General features: G+C 39.7%; 1 protein-coding gene across 2 annotated transcripts in view; it reads right to left on the bottom strand.

Moving 5' to 3' along the window:
* Nucleotides 1-384: 384 nt before the first annotated feature.
* RIC8B (RIC8 guanine nucleotide exchange factor B) overlaps nucleotides 385-19,670 on the bottom strand; it is a 36,340-nt gene continuing 17,054 nt past the window's right edge. The window contains exons 4-10 of one of the 2 annotated variants that reach the window (XM_086479581.1): nucleotides 18,650-18,744; nucleotides 13,854-14,007; nucleotides 13,405-13,500; nucleotides 10,706-10,850; nucleotides 10,410-10,554; nucleotides 8,510-8,629; nucleotides 385-787 (exon numbers count right to left, since the gene is read on the bottom strand). In XM_086479581.1, coding sequence (XP_086335707.1) covers nucleotides 676-787; nucleotides 8,510-8,629; nucleotides 10,410-10,554; nucleotides 10,706-10,850; nucleotides 13,405-13,500; nucleotides 13,854-14,007; nucleotides 18,650-18,744 — 867 coding nt within the window. In that variant the 3' untranslated portion in view covers nucleotides 385-675. Of the gene's footprint in view, nucleotides 788-7,883; nucleotides 8,411-8,509; nucleotides 8,630-10,409; nucleotides 10,555-10,705; nucleotides 10,851-13,404; nucleotides 13,501-13,853; nucleotides 14,008-18,649; nucleotides 18,745-19,670 lie in introns of those variants that run through there. The other variant, XM_086479588.1, reaches the window with a different exon arrangement.

Here is a 19,670-nt window from a genome sequence, read left to right as displayed (position 1 = left end):
ATATTTATGTAGCCTTAATGGGGGAGGGGAGGGAGGGAGGACATACAACATACATCATCTTGTTCCCAATTTAAAGGTAATTTTAGCAGCAGTCAGTGACATTGGTAAAAATTTAAGCACAGAATTGCGTAGCAGCAGGAAATCCAATGACATTTTAAAAAGGGTAGCTCTGAAATCACTGCTGAATGCCGGTTAAAGCAGCTTCACAAGGTCAGTCAATCTTCTGAGTTTAAACACCTTCTGCTCCTAACGCCACTAAGCAAATACGCTTCTTTAATTAGAATTATATAAAGGGAGAGACCAGCAGGACAATACAAAAAAAAAAAAAAAAAGATATCAAGAATGGGAAAACCTACAGAGCTCAGAAAACAGGATTCTGGAAAATTAAAGCGTCTGTACTTTATTTTACAGTGTAGGCTTTCACTTTTTATCCCTTTGAAATACTTTTAGTTTTAAATTAATAAAGATCATAAACTAATAAATTCATATGTTCTTTAAATAGACATAATAAAAATTCAGACATTACGCCACAGGACCCATCATTCAAATATCCCAATAATAGAACAGTTGAAGTGACGCTGGCTAATGTGAGGATAAAATGGCTATATAAAAGACGTTGCGGCTCTAAGGAAAAGTGTGGATTAGAGGAGAATTGAGAGTGAAGCAGGTGATGCTTTAGTCTGAGTCTGAACTGTCTTGCTTGTTGGTATGGTACTGGCTGACTGCTTCTTCCAAAGGAGCCATTGTACCATCCGGCCGCACTCCCATTGGTTTTATAAGCTCATCTCTGTAAGAGATTTAAAAAAAGAATATATATTAGCATATGCACACATATCAATTCACATGTGTATAATACAGTCACGTACAGTATATGCTTTAATACATAATGAGCCTTTAAAAGGAAGTTATTTCTGCTAAAGCCCTCTGTTTTGACGAAAGAGGAACAAAAAACCTTCCAAAATAGGTGGGAGGGGAAGAGCAGGACAGATAAAGACTTCATTCATGTAGGCCAAACCTACTTAGCCAATTAAAGTCACCATGAAAAGTCAGTGCCTAATAGGCTCAAGACAAGGAGCAGGTTTACTCTTTTAGATACACAAACTAGCTTTTCTTCTGTGAGTTCTCTGACAGCCATTTCTTCCTAAAATTTCACCTGCCATTCTGGCCAATATACGCCCACACAATTAAAACAGTGATTTGATACATACTAATCTTGTTGAAGGAAACAACTCGGTTGCGAGAACAGACTCTGCCTACACCACTACTAGGGGTGTGTAAGTACTTGTTGATTCATTTAAAAAAAGCTGACTGATTCTAATACTATTGCTTTTGTTTGTGGCAGTTTAATTACAGGATTGACAGCCATTTTAATCTCTTCAAAGCTCCAAAGGCCTCTCAGCAGCTAATCCAATTATATCTACTCCACAAGCTACAGCCTCATCTAAGAGATGATTAATTATTGATTAAGCCAATCAAAAAGTATTAGCAAAGATTTATTTAATCCTTACTTTTTATCACCTCATTTATATGTGGATTATGGCAAAAGCTGTAAGGGCAAAGATAACATTTTGATTTTCTGCTGAAAAAAAAATAAGGGAGAATACCTCTAAATATTCAGGAGTCACCTTAAATAAAGCAGCGGAGACTTGATGTCAATTTACCCCTTGCTTGAAAGGCAGCCCAGTAAAACTGCCGATTTAACACACATATACCACCCTCCCGAGCCACAGACAATAAAACTCCACCACTCAATGGGGAAGTAGAGGCACGTCACCAGCTCTGCCTGGTCTGCACTGCTACCTTGGCTGAAAAAAGGGACAGAAATTGCCTGTACGCAGCCGGTGATCTAACCTTAACACAACTGTAGGAACGACGAGAAAGGCAACATCTGAATTACACGGCACGCACAGGCTAGGTATCGTAGAGTCGAGCAGCAGATAAATTCAGTCTCCAAGAGTCTTTTTTTGCTCAGGAACAGCAGAGACCAGCGAGAGAAACACGGCTATTTGTGCAGACGTGGCAATCGGCTACTAAGGTGATAAGCTCCCAGATCCTACTGCCTGCAGCACTTCAAAACGTGAGAAACTGGACCTGGAGAAACTGCTGTGGTTCGGCTGACCAGGTCTGGGTGGGGAGCTGGGGGCCAGGGCAGGAGGTTTGTAATGACCATAGTCGAAGAGCACAGGCCGGACTCAGCCTGCGTGTGTGTGTCTAAATAGACTGGAGGTAGCTCGCCACACTTGAGGACTGACAGCAAGTCCTCTTCCTTCAGGCAATGTGACCTATAGTATGCAGACTCCGCCCAAATGAGAGCACTCTGAAGTTTTCAAGTATCTGCTGGAGACGTGTGCGAGAAGAGCTCAAAAGAATATTTGAAATCAGATTTGAAAAGGCTTAAAATATGAAGACTGCAGATCTAGTGTCCAAACAGGACCAGAACCCTGCCTGCCTGCTGTAGGGGTCCCTCAAAGGCAAAGCTGGGGTGCTCTGGAGTTGCATCTAACAAACAGTACAGATGTTTTTCCACAGGAAAAAAACCCTATACATCTCAGGCCTTTTTGGCTTTTAAACTTTAAACACCGTAATACAAAACAAGTGTCCTTTGAAACCTGTAATCAATCTTGCAACAATTCTTCAGTGCCACTTACCCAAGTTCAAGCCTTAGCAGTGATCTATTACACTTATTTTCGGAGAAGAATAACCAGAAGAGTAAGTCCTTGCTCATATTTTTTAAATCCTAAAAGTAGAAACACAGCCACAAAGAACGAAACGCCCTTGCTTGCCCGCTAAGCTAGGAGGATCCTAAATTTTTGTTTTGAAAACTGTAACGCAGACTCCTAGGTTGCAACATTTAACACTGCAGCCAGAAGTCACAGAGTCACATAATTTACTAGTCCCTTACAATTTATTATTGGTAATAAACAAATTATAATGGCTAGTAAAGGATAAAGAACCAGTTCAAGAAAAAGGAAAGAGAAACACGGGGAAACAAGGTCCCAAGGTCTCCTTATGTGGGGACCTCCCTCTCCACACATAAGGATACTTCCAAGATACCTGTACATATTGTCAACAAGTCCTATCTCACCGTTTGTCAGCTATAAAGACATAGCTCTTTCTCTGCAACTCTCCTTCCATGCTTCACTTTTACATCCTGCCTTGCACACTCCAGAACTTGATATGAAGTCTTCCTCTCCCGGTGACTCATCTGCAGAGACGCTGAACACCAGATGCAATAGACAAGACACATCCATACGGACAAGTCTGGTTTTCCTGGGGCTGTTCTAGGGATAAATGCACCAAGTTTTGCATGACAATGAAATGCAGAAGTCTGAGGCACTGACATGCATTTGTATCTTCCTTTCGTGATGCTCAAAATCCAGCTCCTCAGCTCGCTGTCCTCGTTTCAAAGCGCACCATTATGAACTGTGCCGTACTGCATTTGAAGTTCATTCCCTCCTCTCTAGGCTTTAGCTATGAGCGAGGCTGAGCTCACAGTTCATAGAATTAAAAGGATGTTTACCAATTACCTTTCCGTTACTCCATGAGCCTCCTGCTTCGCAAGGCCTTAAAAGCAGGATGAACGATGGTTGGCTCAAGTCTGCTGTTCTCTCTGTATTAGGAGGCTGAACTCCACCTACCCCTTCCTCAGACAAACGCTACCCGGTAAAACTAAACTGTAGGAGGACAGAAATATTCTAGGCCACCAGAAGAAGAAACAGGAGAAAAAGCAGGGATCAGCCTATTTTTTTCCTAGCCATAATCTAGTCCTAAAATGGCGTAAAACACGGCATCCTTTCACCGGTGAAGACTCGACTGCAAGGTCTGAACACCACACAAGCTTACTCCTGTTTTTCAAAGAGGAAAAATACAGAGGGAGACAAACAGATTAAAGCTCTGGGCTGCCTAACAAAGCTAGCGTCAGAAGTTTGGAACAACTATCTGCTAAACAACAGAATTTTGGGTAGGACTGCAAGAGGCATCACTCAGCTGACTTCTGTACCACACAGGAGCCCACAGAGCTGATCCTTACCGGGTAGGAACGGTCTCAGCTCTGCCAGCCTCAGCAGTTTGCCCACTTAGCACTGGCTGCTTAGACACCTCAGCTGAGCTTTGACAACTTGGGCTAGCTGAGGATGTGCTTACTGTTTAAGGTGAGATACAAGGTGGCAAGCGAGGCACCAGGAACTGGCACGTATAGCCTCGGAAGGCAGTTCACTATCCATAAACCAGGTGTTTATGGTACATCTATGGGGCAGAAGACAGATCGCTTCAGCACAGCAGTTGGCAGCAGGAATACTTCTGTATCCATGAATATATATACAAGTACACAACGTGCGTATTTATACATATTTGAACACCCTTATGTGACCTCCCATATACTCAAATACACCTTCTTGCAACACCCATTTTCCTAATGCAAACAAAGCATTCTATTCAAGTGTACTTAGAAACACGCCATAATTAAACAGTTGGTAAAATGCATTCTCTTCTTCCACTTCCAGATCTCCCAAGAGTCCCTTCAAATATACCTATACAAGTTCTAGCTTCCTGCTTGCCATTTAGCTTGATAACGACTCAAAAATCATTCCCTTGTTTTGAAGGGTAACTCTTTCTTGTCTGCTCTACGTGCTATAGGGCAGTATTGACACATGGAATTAATGACAGTGTCTGTAATGAAACAGCCATCATGTAAACACCAGTCTGCTCCTTTGATAAAACAGCATGTTAGGGACCTATTCACCTCCTTATAATTGAGTACCACATAATAGTTCTGATCCTTTCATGTAACATTATTTTGTTCTATGATTAGAAAGGGGAGGAAAAAAAAAATCTATGTAACATTGCCTTCTTCATTCATCCTATGATTAATTTTGTGTTTTTAATGAGTATGGTTGCTTATTTAGACAGGTTCTCTTACATACTCATTTTGGTGACTTCTGTTCAATGTACAACAAAACCCAAGCTGTGATAATTGGAGACCATTTCATCAGCAAAAGGATTCTTGCTATTAATACAAGGTTGGCTTGGAAAAAGCATCCTGACATTTTAAATTAGTCAATTAATATACAATTCTACCTACCATTTATAATAGAAAAAATGTCAGCATTTTTTCCAGAAATTTTAATTAACACAGACTATTTCAAATCATCTCTGATATAAACAGACAGAATATCATACTACACTGATTCAAGGTGTCTAACTTGGTATTTGGCAAAAATGAAAGGTTGAGTTAAATCTTTTTGCAGATCTGGGGAGTTTTCCAAAGCTCAACGATGTGCATCACATACAGAGGACACTGATTCACAGTCACCAAACAACTCTCAATGAATCAACAAGGTAGTATTGTCCCTTACTGCAGACAAAGCCCATAGGGTTACTTCAGGGCCAAGTTCGGGCATCCAGCAAACTACCTAAGTAACACCTAAGCTGCAGTAGTAATAAAGATTTATCATCTTCATTTATATTTTATATATATAATTTGTAATTTATAAATATTTAATTACTTCAAAAAGTGATCTCATCCAGCCAAATCTGAGCAAAATATTAATTTCTATAAAAGCTTTTGTAGAACCCAAGTCTATGTTGAAATATTGAGGCAGGGGAAATGGGCCACAAACAATATTCAGCCTTCCTCCATACATTCTGATAAAACAAAATCGGGTGATTAATTTTAATTTAGTCTTGTCGACGGTCAATTACCCCACGAATAGGCCTCAACAACGTAACAGAATAGAAAAACTTTGGAAGCAAGACCTGAAATGACCAAAAGCACGGATCAGTTTTACATCACCTCAAAGCAGTTTCAATGCTTCAGTGCCAATGCTGAAAATAAAGAGAAACCTGGAGAGCAAAAGTCCACTGGCATCTTATGGAGCAAGGGAGAAAATGCCACTTTATTAATTACGGTTTCAATAAACTGTACAAAGGGTACAGCGTAAACACGCAGCAGCCGTTACTGAGGGCTCTAACTTTTCAATGAAGGAGTACTGCTCTGCAAATTTGTTTTCCAAGTTCAATCTGTCATCAGGTAACTTTTCAAAAATGATACAGAGCCAGTCAAAGCCAAATCTAGAACGCCCCAGTGAGAGACTGGCCTGGTGACCCTCATCAGTCAGGAAGGGAAGCAAGTTTGTCAGTCCTTCAACTTTTTTTTTTTCATACCTTTCTCCAGTAAAAGCATGCTAGCTCTTTAAAACTCAGCTTCCTCTGCTGCAACAACACAAGGTCCTAAGCAAACCAGTTCTGCTGTACATCATGCAAGTTCACTCTAAGCTCTTGCTCGAGTTACAGAGATAGTTACACAAACTCAGTCAAGATAAGAAAGGGCTGTTGGTTCCCTGTCCAACTTCCTCCCCGACCGACCAGCAGAAGTAGGAAACCTGCCACCAGCAGCCTGCCTCAAAGCAAGATTTGAGACCCAGAACCAACAGAAGACTCCTACCAAAGCAACCCCCAGTTTAAATTTGTAGATTGTGAACAAAGGGAAAAAAGTGCATTCCATTGGTAGATTTAAGTCTCTGAAAACTCCCAGCACTGAAGGGCTCAAGCTGGAGAAGCGTTCAATTCCAAAAACACAGAGGGACTCCCACTACAATCGTGTGTTACTAACTTCTTGTATACAAGACTGGCAGCTTCCCATTTTATTTAACATCTGCAAAGCCCACAATTGCACTCAATTACATTCATTAAAAACATCCCGCAGGCTCCCAAACCCAAGTCCTACTTTCTTTTTCCTTCCTGCCAGCATTTCCCACCCCCCACCCCCCCACCCCCCCCCAGTTTTCTGTAAAACAAAACGGGTGGGAAGAACAGTCAAGTGATTTTATTCATGTTATGACAGCACCTAAAGGGGTCACATCAACAACACTGTCCCACAGTGATCGCTATACTAAAAAAACCACAAACAAACAAAAACCTTACAACAAAAAGACTCCCAGCCCTGAAGGGTTTGCAGGCTAAGTACTATAGAAGGAACTGCAGGTGGATGTAACTGAGACAGAACGCCCAGGGTAAAAGTACTGCTACCGGCCAAGAGGGTAAGTGCTGACCCAGGGCCCCAGCTGCTTAGTTATTGTCAGTCTGGGGCCGGCGGCGCAGCAGGTGTCTCCAAGCCTCCAAACTGAAAGGGCTCTTATGCTACAGTAACGCCCTTTGGACTTTTTGTGCTATTGCTGTAGTGATAGCAACTGACTTGTCTTCAGCCTTAGTTTATCTCCGGTCTCGATCTTCCTTTTCAAAGTTTTAGACCATTTAGTCATTTTACTGGGGTACCCCCAATGCTCAGCATCTTCATTCTCTTGCTTATGTAGCAATCATTCCATTTTACATAGCAGTTCAATTAAGATTACACGTGCATTGCATTTTCTTCTCTTTATTAAAAGTATTGTAACATACTACACCTGCTTTCCATGCAAATAATCTCTGATCAGTTATTCCGAGATCTTTCCCTGCTCTTGCTCCTGCTTATAATTCAGTCTTTGTCAGCTAATATAAAATCCAGATGCTCCCCTATCTTTTGCTGTATTCCTAATCTTTAATAGAGATGTAAAAAGACATGGTTTGTTGAATTTCTCTCAGTAGATCTTGTTACTTGAATAGCTACAGACTCTCACAAAACACAAACACATTTCTAGCTGCTGAGTTTTCCCGTGTTTGAAGAAATGATCCACTTACATATTTACCTAAATTCCTACAGCTCAGTTCAATGGTAAATTAGTATGACATTAAGTGTTCCTCAAGAACATCAAACTTTGCTTACGCAGAAAACAAACCACAAGCAATCACTACAATACGGCTACGAGCATGGCGGAAGAAAAAATAGCAAATTCTAGGTACAGTGAGTCAAAGAGAAAAAAAGCTGTACTAAGAGCACAGGTCTGTTCCCCTTTTGTATGTAAAAAGTTATACAATAAAAAAATCAACTTTCTGTGTCAGTAACGCACACCTTTAAGTCCCATTAAGTATCATTTAACGGCATTCTCTGTCATTTAAAACAAATTATAAAGGCTCATTTGTAATCCAGTCCACACTTATTCTAATAAATCCACAATAATTCGTAACTGTAAATTCCCTTTTAATTACTCCATTATATAATTTACTGTTTCTGGTGACAACTGTTTTCATACTGTATTTGTTCTCCAGCAGACATAAGTAGTTACCATGAGATGCTGCTCATTGACTTGGGGAAATTGAGTACACTTGCCTTGGGCTTGGATTGTCCCCCACAGTTTAAAAGGAAACTCTTCATTATTATCAGCCTATCCATTTAGGAGGCAGGTCCCCTCACCACCAGATCTTTCCGATTCCGTCCAATCCTCTTCAAAAGAGGTTTCCTCTGAAGTCCTGTTACATATCACTCTTTTCTTTGAAGTGCTAAACATTTTTCTCTGCAGTTAAAGTGGTCCTAATCCTGCGAAGAAGTTGATTGTAGCACTATTTTGAAGCACTAGACCTTAGTAAAGAGCCAGGCTAGGAGCTGCCTCCCTCAAAAGCAGCTATAAGATAATACCTGGAAAGTTTATCAAACATGTTGACAAGCTTCATAGCTTCATATTCTTTTTGTTCTTCTGTCATTTCATCCATCGGATTGGGCATTGGTTCTTCTAAGTGACCAGTGATAAGGTTAATGCTGGAGGTGGAAAAACAATAGTTTATATATGTCTATATAAATAGGTAAATTTTCTATCTTCTTGATAGGAGGAAAGAGGAACACACTAACAGAAACCACCAAGACTAGAACTGCCTATGGAAGTTTTTAGCTATAAATAGCCAGCCTTCCTATTTATACCTTTTCTGCAGCCTTTTCTCACGAAACGTGATATTATTTTGTTGTTGATCCACTGCATTAATTTCTTGTTAGCTACTCAGAAACACACAGTCCACTAGTGCCTGTTATGTTATAACCCATACACAAGCAGTCTGGAAGCAGGGGAATAATGATGGTAATCATTAGTAATAATGACATAGATGGGGAACAGAATGACAGACACATGTTTGAAACTAATTCTGCACAGGCTTAATTTAAAAAATGTAGAGAGGTTCCAGTTACATTTTCTTGTTCATGGAGAACCTTTGAATTACTTTACTGTTCCCCTCCCATGATGACTTTCGCTCAAACCAAATTAAGGTTACTTTACTTTGAGAATTTACAATGCCAGTTTTATGTTCACTGTTAAAAGGAGTGAACAGTGATACAGAAATGGTAACAAAAGCAGAGAAGTAGTTTTAAAGAATGCTTTCAGGGCAAGTTATCTTTTTCGAGCAGTTTAATCACAAACATTTAACAGCAATACAGAAAAATCAGATGCATAAATCAACTGACAGTTGTCTTGAATGTTTCATTTAAGTCTCAGCTTTCAACTAAGTAGATGTTACAGTTTTACTTATATGCATAACTGGATGGCAGGCTTTTGAAAGAAGAGCAGATACAAAAGAGCAAGAAAAAAAATCCTGAAGTGCAGAAATTAAAAGAACCTTCAGAGTTCGCTGCTTAGCACAGAAGCGATGTAATTCCTGTAACTTCTCATACATTTAATCCTGTCTTTCGTTCACGTTTCTTAATAGAAATTTTTCAATAAGCCACAATCCCCCGTCATACACCTAAGTAAATCTGTGTAACCCAAGGAAAACAGAGTAAAGCGGAAAAACAACATGCTTCAGATGCCCACTGTCAACGATTTCAAAACCTACGTAAAATGGCATGGAATCACAGATGGAACATGACAAACTGGAACCTCTAACACCACGTCAATTACAATTAATAAAACTGACAGAGCTTCCATATGATCACTGAATCCTTCAAACAAATACAGTTGATTCCCGAGGCATGACTTCTACAGAAGTTATTTTGTTCCTTCCATATTTACCTTTGTGCCCTACTCTGTTCTTTAGGAAGAACTTAGTACCAGGCAATCTGATTGACTGAAACTAGACCTACTGGTTTGTTCCTTTTTTACAAAGTCCTGCTTAAAACCTTAAGCCAATTCAACACCATTATTTTCTCTGTTACAGAGATACGTCCCACAAATAGTAGTTAGTAGTTTGGCAACTTCACACGAGTTCCTAGAAAATCTGGCGCAAAAGCCGTCCTTGCTAAGTTTGTTACTATAATTTTTTTTCTAAAATGTGCTTTAAAATCTTTTTTTCACCTTGATTTTCAAACAGTTATTCAGTGACATCATTCTCATAGTGATTTTTTTTTTTCCTGGAGCCATCTGACTACATGATGGTCACTGTAAGAGGCTGGTTTCTCAATAATTAGACCACAAAGTCAACAGACAGTAGTTAAGGTAAGAACATTAATTCCAAAACTGTCCTCTCTGGAACAGATTAACAAAAAAAACCCCAAAAATCTGTGTCACATCATCTAAATTGCAACAGGATATGCAGAATGGAAAACAATACTATACTTTGGCTTTGCAGATTTGTATTCTTCTGTATCTGTATCCTCATCATCCGAGTACCAATGATCTCCTCTTCCTCCTGCTAACAGGCCCCTTGCTGCCAGCAATCCTGCCGCGTTACCATAGCCCGTATATTTTAACAAGCTGTCAACTGCAAAGAATGACACAGAAAATTATTCGGCTATAATCAGCTACAAAACAAAAAACAGCACAGTGTTTCAAGAATCGAGTTACAGCAAGAGGCAAACATACTAATTACAACAAGACCTTACATAAAAGGGAGAAGAAAAAGTAATTTTTACCTCTCTCTTTACAAAGAACAAAAAGAAATTCTGCTGCAATTTGCTTTACTCCAAGGTCAACGTGTGTCATAAGGCGCACAAGCTTGTTTCTCACTGTTGTGCCAACTTCTGGACGATTTGATACATCTCTTAATGGAGGCAGTACCTAGCGGCACAAAAAGAGGAAAACCAGCATAGACTGCATGGCAACACCTATCCAATCCTTGCAGAAACACACACAGTCAACAGAACAAGAAAATAGTGTAAATACTGCTCCTTCAAAAAAAAGGAATAAAATCAACCCAACTGCTTACATGCACTAGTAATCACTCTTGCTTCTTAATATACTCAGGCCTTCTGGTCTGCCATCCTGGGCAGAAGAGTACTCAGTCCCAAACGCAGACTTCAAAAAAAAAAGACAACTATTAGGAGTTTAAAAGCACAAATGAGTGTTCCAAAATAGATGGCCAACAGGCAGCAGTAACCTGCTTTTTGTTTCTTCTGTTCTGCTCAGCTATCTGGTAAAAGCATTAAAAATACCAGCTTAAGGAACCTTACAATATTAACACGTGCAATTTATACAGAACAATGAATATGCTTATAATGAAAAAGCAGGAAAATAAGTCACATTGCAAGTTCTACCACCATAAATTTCAAAAATTGGCTCTACACATATAGAGGAAATGCATACTTCTCCCAGAAAACACTCTTTTAAAAGCTGAAGCTAAGTTTCAAAAAGATTCTGGAGAAAACACTTTAACATTTCCTCAAACACACCATTTTCTCATTAAATGTCATTAATATTGTTAACTTCAACCCTCAAGAAAGGCAGGAGGTGTGTGAAATATGGCTGGTTTTGCAACCTAACTCCCGCCTCCTTGTGCATATGCCTTCAGACTCAAAACCTACATTAATTTTTTTTCCACATTCACAGGCTACTATATGATCTGTAAATAAATCTGGGCCATAATATGAAATATTTTACAGTCTGAAGACTCCTGTAGGAATTGTGGATCTTCAGTGTTTTACTAGGGAATGAAACCAAAGCTGTCACTAATTGTCATAAGAAATTGCAGGCCCTTTTGTCTTCTAGGAGCCTAATGTAAAAATGTCATGTTCTGTGCAAAATTACTGCACAATTACTACTGAAATCGGACTCACTGGGAACCGATACTTAAACAAATGAATGCTACAGTATTGACTACTTTGAAAAAAACAGACCTCGTCTTTTTCAAACTAAGTATTCAAACAATTAGCAAAAACATTTTACTTTGTCCCTGCTTACATTCCCCAATGGGGATAGTACCATGACTGCCATTTCACAGAGTGTTGTAAGAATGAATTAATGTTTTTAGAGTACTCTAATACTAATACAGTGATGAGTGCCATAGGACAGTCCATGAGGAAATTAATCATTCTGTCTTCAGATCAGAATTTGAATAGTGCACAATAAATAAAGCCTAAGGCCAACACTTAACAATGAGGGTAATTCAAAATATCAAACATCCGGTCATGCAGTTAGCAGCCTCCATCCATTCTGCGCACTATATGAGGCAGTGGTCCTGTGGTAAGAGACAGCGTGCAATTATATCCTGACATCTAGACACCGAGATGTCGTAAAAACATGCAGACAACTTCATTTTCTAACTTCTGAACATTTGGCTCTGCAACTGTTGCGGTTTTTTTACTCAAAAGGTCAGAAGAGAAGCCTAGGAAAGAACTGCAGTGAACCAAAATAACAAACACCAAGAATGAGTTTCTTAAATTCCTCAAGAACACTTTTCTGGTATAGAGGAAAGAGGCAGAAAATATATGCAAAATATGTTCTTTTCCATTATAAACTCCATTTATGAATTCAGGCGCAGCTTTGATCTGGAAGCAGCATCTAAGATGCAACCCAAAAAACACTGCAGCTTAGGAAAAAGGACATTTCTCAGCTGGTTTCAGCTGTCTATGCCTTGCTCATCTTTTAACTTCTCTCCACTCGACCTCAGGAAAAGCAGCAAACCAAACGGAAAACACCACACCCAACCACCATGCCACAGAGATCCTTTAGATCTTTAACCACGGCATGGAAATCTTGCTTCCTGTAAAAAGCCTACCCACCGTCTGCACTGCATTGAACAGCTCTTTTAAGAGACCAAGTGACGAAGTGTGCCTCTGTTCAGGGACAGTTTTACTCTGACACAACAGCTGACACACATCGGTACATCAGTTTCAATTCCAATGACTCCGGCCTGCTGGGGTGAAACTAAAGCTCAGGCAGAACCCACCAAAACACCTGTAGCCTCACAGGCTACCACACAGCAGTAGCTACTACTCGGCTTCGCGAAGTTTTATTAACTGCACTGAACATTTTTTGGATATGCCGGATGTAAGGGGACAGACCTCACTGAGTTCTTTGCCCCTGTGTCACGTGATCCATGGTGGCCCCCACTAACACAGCTTTACAATACCCCTAATGTTATTATTTAACAGCTCTACAAAATGTATCATGGAACTTGGGCCATAATATCTATTGATTTACATGACTGAAAAATCATTTCTATAGCTGACAGTTGTCAGAGACCTAACAGAAAACAAATACTGCAGAGAACTTTGTGGGTAATTTAATATGAAACCATTCGTAACTTTAAAGTGTCAGTGTCTTGCACTGACGTACAAACCTCAGAAGTTTATCATTAGCTTCGCACTGAAATTTTGATGAATATTTTACTTACCTGAGCTTTGATAAACTTCCTGATATTCCTATGAGTTCGGCAGCATCCAGTTAATAAACTGAGAACAGGAGTCAGACCTTCTCTATAGCTGCTTCCCTAAAATAAAACCAAATACAAATAAAACATTTTTAGAGCAAGTTTTCCTTTTCAAATCCTATGCACCCTTCAATAGTCCTATATGACAGGCAAAACACGATCTTTACATAGATATAAAACATGATCTTTACACAGATATAAACGAAGAGCCAAATGTTCATCCTCACACACAAGCAAATATGCTTCAGATATTCACAGGAATTTGTTCTCAATTGAAGCGTTTCACAATCTAGAAGCAAGGCCATCCATATTTGTGCTAAGTACTGTCTGAAAGGTTTGTAAGAAGCTTAGATATGCCTAATTTTGCTTTAATGAATGAGGCCCCTTTTGTGAAGAACCTTTGCAGCCCATACCTTGTCTATTCTTTTCTCCATGAAATCCAGTAAAATTTGAATTGCTCCCATATTCATACCATTGTATTTTATATCTGTTTCCTCTTGGGACGACGGACTAATAAGGACATCCAAGCAAGAAACAGGAACATTGCTTAAGAGGTTGATTGCATTGCTGAAACAGATTTTAAAAATTCATTATTCATTTGGAAAAAAGAATTAAAACCAGAGTACAACTCACCATAAACTGTACAACTGCAACCAAAAAGAGGCCCTGCAACTCAAACAATGCTTTATTTTCTACTCTCTGCGTTTTAAAGGCGGCGGCATGCATTATCGCCTGAGTGCTGGCTCTTGGAACAAACAAGGAAAAAAAGACAAAAGCTCCAAAAGCTATACTGCAGCAGTGCATTATCTCTTCCAGCCCCCATAGTTTCCTATCCCATAGACAAGGCACAGCTTCCAGCAGTGTGTTACAGCAGCTGATCTTGCAGGACAGCAGGGGGAACTCTCACATTGATTTGCAGTGGTCAGAGGGTTTTTTCCCTCCTTGAAATTTAAAACATTTTACAACACATCCATATTACCTTCATTAACGTGACAAAGTACACCATAGAAAACATTTCCTCCTCCTGTAACAGCAGGGCGTGGTGGCAATTTCTCAGGTCCCCTGAAATATTTCCGCTTTTACATAGCTGGTAGTGTAGAGGAAGGCTTTTAACACGTTAAAAAAGATTTGGGTTTATTTACCAAGCACTACCTTTCATAACTAGCAGTCTTTGCATTCTACAAAGCACGAAGAGAGGCACTTCCCAAATAACCATTAAGTGATTTAAATTAGACCACAGGGTCCCTCCCTCCTCTTTAATGGAGTAAGATGGAACTTACTTTGCAAGGGTCTCTTGTATGGTACACATTGCTATCTACCCTGTTCTCATTATACAGACTCGCATTTCTACTCTTCCTGAATACGGAGCTAAATTACACAGATGCTGCAAAAACTAAAACTCTGTCACTATTTACTTGCTGATGCCCAATTAAACTTACAAATAGATGTATTTCGAAAAACTACAGAACTATTTAGGCTTACATATGCAGACCTCAAAGCTGTCAACAAAACTGCAAGCACCGACGTTTCAAGGACTGGCGAAGCATGCCAAGAATACAGAAAACTTTTCAAACAATTTAACTTAGCACTTTTAATAATATCTACTTAGAAGCTGCCCTCAGTTTTTATGTTATTAATACAATTCTACCCAAGAATTAGTAAAAGAGAAAGCAAACCATGGCAATCAAACATAACAGGATTTCTAACAAACGTGCTGGTTTTGGTCTGATCAGACTGGGTGGTTGTTTCACATCGTGCCATCTCCCTTTTGCTCTTTTAGCAATTGAAATTCAGACAACTTCTACTTTTTTGGAAAGCTTGTTCTCTTTGTTTTGTTTCTAATTCCTGTTCAAGATACGACTTTTATATCATGGAAGTTATTCCTCTCCAGTAATTCAGGAATAGTCAGAAACAAACCAGACTGAAATTCAACAAATATTTGGTGGCTTCAGGCCTTTCATCAAAAGTTCTCTTTTTACCAGTTTCTTATTAAACAACCAAGTTCCCAAACACCTACAAAATTAATTTTCTGGATCACTGTGTCTGAGCTATTCTTTTCAATAAATGAAGCCCGGCTTTCTGATCTTTGTCACTCCACTGACAGTTTTATTTGTGGTAGAGGAGTGTATGAAATTCTCCAGCTACCAGGAAGTCAGTGACTATGCACAGATCCGCACAATAGTGTTTGCATTCCTACTCCAGGGGGTAGAAATACTGCGTATATTACTCTCCCCTTTTCGGCTTCCTAGAGATCATTAATCACTGGGACATGACATCCACCCACTCATGCTCCCAGCCCCCTCCTGATATGCAAATTCAGAAGCAAAGGCCTATTTAGAGCTGCTGAATGCCTTGATTAAAACCTTGTTAGTGGGCAAAAATGGCACTCACTCTAATATGTGGTGCTTTAAGCTGTTCATATTCAAACGTTAAGTAATGACATGACAGAGCCACAATAACGACAACAATACTAGGTACTAAATTAGTTAAGATATTTTTATAGGTAACTTCTGCTTATTTATTAGAAACAGAGTCACACTGACAACCAGTACATCACAGCTGAGGGCATGTATCCAACACCTGATGCTCAGATAAATCCTCAACTTACACATTCAGAGCACAAGCACTCATACAATGTGCTCTGACAGGCTGCCCGAACCCTTCCTTTAAGCATCTTACATTCTGCAGATTTACAAACGTAGAGAAGTGCAAGCGATCAGCAATTCTAAGGCATACACTTATGCCTCCCCGATGCTTCATAAAGTTTACTCTGCATTCAACGCTGCTCGCATTTTATTCCATTTTTAACGTTATTTTCGTAATCGCCTTACTGATAGGCTCCAGATGGAAAGCAGAGCGAGATGTCGCACTCTGCTCTCCAACTCACACCTCATCTCTAGCAATAAAGATTGCGTGGTCAGAGTCCGGCACGCTGAGCAGCCCAAACGACGACACGGCCCTGTTTTTTAGCTATGCTATGTTAACTGTAGACTGCTAACACAAGTTTACTCATTCATTATTGAAGCTCCTATCAGGAATGAAAGTTTTACTTGACCAAATAGATCAGTAGACTGAAGTGGGGCCCTCTGATACAGGCCCCTGATCCCTCTGAGGATTTACAGGGGCATTACTTCTGACTATACCTTTTCTATTCCAGAGCTGCCTTTTCTTGGTGGAAAAGCATATTAAATTATTCAGCTTTTAATGCATCCTGTAGCATTCAAAGACAAAACTCAGGTTCTGCAAGTAGGCTGAAATATTTGAATCACAAAAGTCACAACCTGTGCAGTGCTCTTCTAGCATGTTAAAAAAACCTCCAAGTATGACATAAATCAAGATCGAATACTACATGAAGCAATACTATACCTGCATTCTTTTTTCTGTCAACTTGAGCTAAACAAGAGTTAGCTAACAGAGGGAGAAAGTTGTTTTCCCAGCATAACAGAAAGACTGACGCAGTGCTATACTGAGTCTGATGGAGAAGGGGAAACAACTGAAGTGACACAAGGCAGTGATAATTATCCTCATCTCTTTTCTACCACCTCTTTTCTGCCACCCCCTCTCAATTATGGCGAATCCTTGCCTTGACTTGGTGTCTCCATAAGGTCCATGCGGGCAGCTTCTCTACACAAAATATCCCTTCTGACTGAAAAATAACAAGGACAGAAATCACACCAATACTCCATATTCCCCACGGCTGCCTACTTCTATATGTAAAGCCCGTTTTGGACCTCATCTGCAAGTGTTTGCAAAAGCTAAAACCAAAAGGACCTGCCTAACATGCATCCTTTTGCAACAGCACAAGTTAATTAGATTTTATGGGGTGATATATTTTACAGCATGATTAGACTAGTCAAGATTCCTGGACAAGGAAACAGAACATGTTTTCATGGGAAGAGGATCAGCTGTATAATAACTCACCAGAGTATCAGACAGTCTTGCTGACTATGTACAAGCTTAAATGCTAAAGGCTGATCCCCTGTCTTCTTGTAGCTGTTGTATTTATCCAAATCTGTTCAATTTTCCCAGCAGTGGGGAACTTACCCCCACCACTCCCTCCCTCAGAGGAGGATGACAGTGCAAAACCCACCATAAGCAGCAGCAAAAAGAAAACACTGACTGCCTTTTAGGACACACTCAGCACTAACTTTAGTCACGGCAACTACTGCAGTGGTATCCAAAACTATTCCAAACTAGTCTGCACCAACCGAGAAGGGCTCTGATGTAGGATTTTAGTGTTCACCTACTAAGACGGCTGATCTCTAAGAGCTTTCCAACATTTAATCAAGTTCATTTAACACTTTCAAGATTGCTGGGTGTGAAAAGCTATATCCTTCTTCCTGGAGATGCTGGTTCAGAAGAAGATATACGGACATCTCTGAAGAAGAAAACGGCAACACTAACTCTCATTGCTGAGAGATAACACGGGGTAGTGTTTGAAGCTACTGCACTGTCAGGCCCTGTGGACATCTGATCTACTTGGATAAAAATAAGGGAGTCAGAAAAAAAAAAACCAAACCAGTAACACTGAACAGAGAATGGCCACCTCGCTAAAAATATTCTGAATTTTGATTGAATTATTGGCTCATTGGCTGCAGATACATAACAAACAGTTGGGTGCAACGCTGAGGGGAAAAAAAAAAAAGCCACCACACCTAAAACTGCAAGATGATTCACTCATCTTTGGAAAAAAAAAAAAAAAAAAAAGATTGTTACCAGTGAACTGATATTTGTATTTTTAATAAAGCAGCCTAGAACTATTTGAGCTAAAACGTCAACTTGTACTTCCATCCCAGTCCATCAGAATTGCAAGTTACATACAAAAATCTCAAAATGCAAGTTTTTCCATCAGCTTCTGTGCAAAACAACAGAAGTGGCATTCCACTTCAATTTGCACTGCTCCTAGAACTTCCATATGTATTTTCATTCTCAGTCACACACACACAAAAAGACTTCAAAAGGGTCAGCTTCATTATTATTGATCAAAAATAACAATCGTGCCAGCCACTTTCTCGCTGGAAGAGTCGACATGTTTAACAATATTTCAGGCAAACAGCTTTCATGAAACAGAGTAATATTTTACTCAAAATTAATAGTTTTCATTGTTTCTCAGATTTCCACTTTAGATTTTAAGCAAAGGGTTTTTTTTTTCTATTTTTTAAAAAACAAGTAACCATTTAAAGTAGATTGGTTCCGCAATTCTACCAACCTGTGCAACTCTTCAGTTTTGTCTTCAGTAGGGCCCGTGGTTAATAAGCAGTGTCGAAGGATGGCAGCCATGTAACGAAATTGATGAGATTCATTCTATATAAATATAAATTATGAAGATATTTTTTCATTTTGAAGATTGCAAGTGGGGGTTTCAGGTCACTAGAATAATAAAAATTAAAGATGGAAAATACCTATTAGATCATAACATCCATCCCTATCAATAAAAGGACTGTACCTTAGAGTTCACTGAATGCTTAATGCAACATAACTGTGACATGCTGGTCTTTTAACTAGGCCTTGTAAAAGTCCCTGGGGACTTTCTTCCAGTTAAACGAGCCTTCACTACCAGAAAACCCCATTACAAGCATTTGCTCAATTCCATACCACTATTCCTAATACACCACTACTATCTTCCTTCCTGTACTGACACCCAGCCGCCTCTTCATCCATGTAGATTACGTATATTCATTTAATTTGCCACCTCCTCATTTAGACCTTTTGCTGCCAACAGTTTCATTCCCCCACCCAGTCTGTTTCTTTTTCTAATTCACTTCCTTCTGTTCCCTTGATACTTTCTCTCCATTTTGTTAATAACTTCTCTACTCTCAGCAACCTTATTTGCCCTCCTTTTGCTCGCTCCAAGCGATTCCCCCCTCCAACCTCCCACCAGACAGCAGCCACACAAAAGTACACCAGTAGCTGCAATCATTTAACTGTGTGTATCATTGTCCTCATCCTTTTTCATTAGCTCTTCTTGGCATCCATCATATGTTCTGGTGTGTTTGACCTCGCACAAAGAGCCCCAATGCAGCTTTTGTAACATCAGCACCCAAATCTGCCAGCTGAACCACCTGCGGCTCTGGTCTGGTTTGCTACTTTGAAACCATCTCTGGTCACTAAATACTGGTGTTTCAAATACTGGTGTTTCAAATGGTTCTCTCGCCGCTTAGGATGGACCTCATTTAGTTTTCTACCCACATGCCTAACCTCTCTGCTCTCCTTTTATTTTCCATCCCGTC

This window comes from Leptosomus discolor, chromosome 1, assembly GCF_034619465.1.
Source record: "Leptosomus discolor isolate bLepDis1 chromosome 1, bLepDis1.hap2, whole genome shotgun sequence".
Lineage (NCBI taxonomy): Eukaryota > Metazoa > Chordata > Aves > Leptosomiformes > Leptosomidae > Leptosomus > Leptosomus discolor.
Note: the sequence above shows the minus strand (reverse complement) of the source record. Positions and strands in the feature narration are given on the sequence as shown.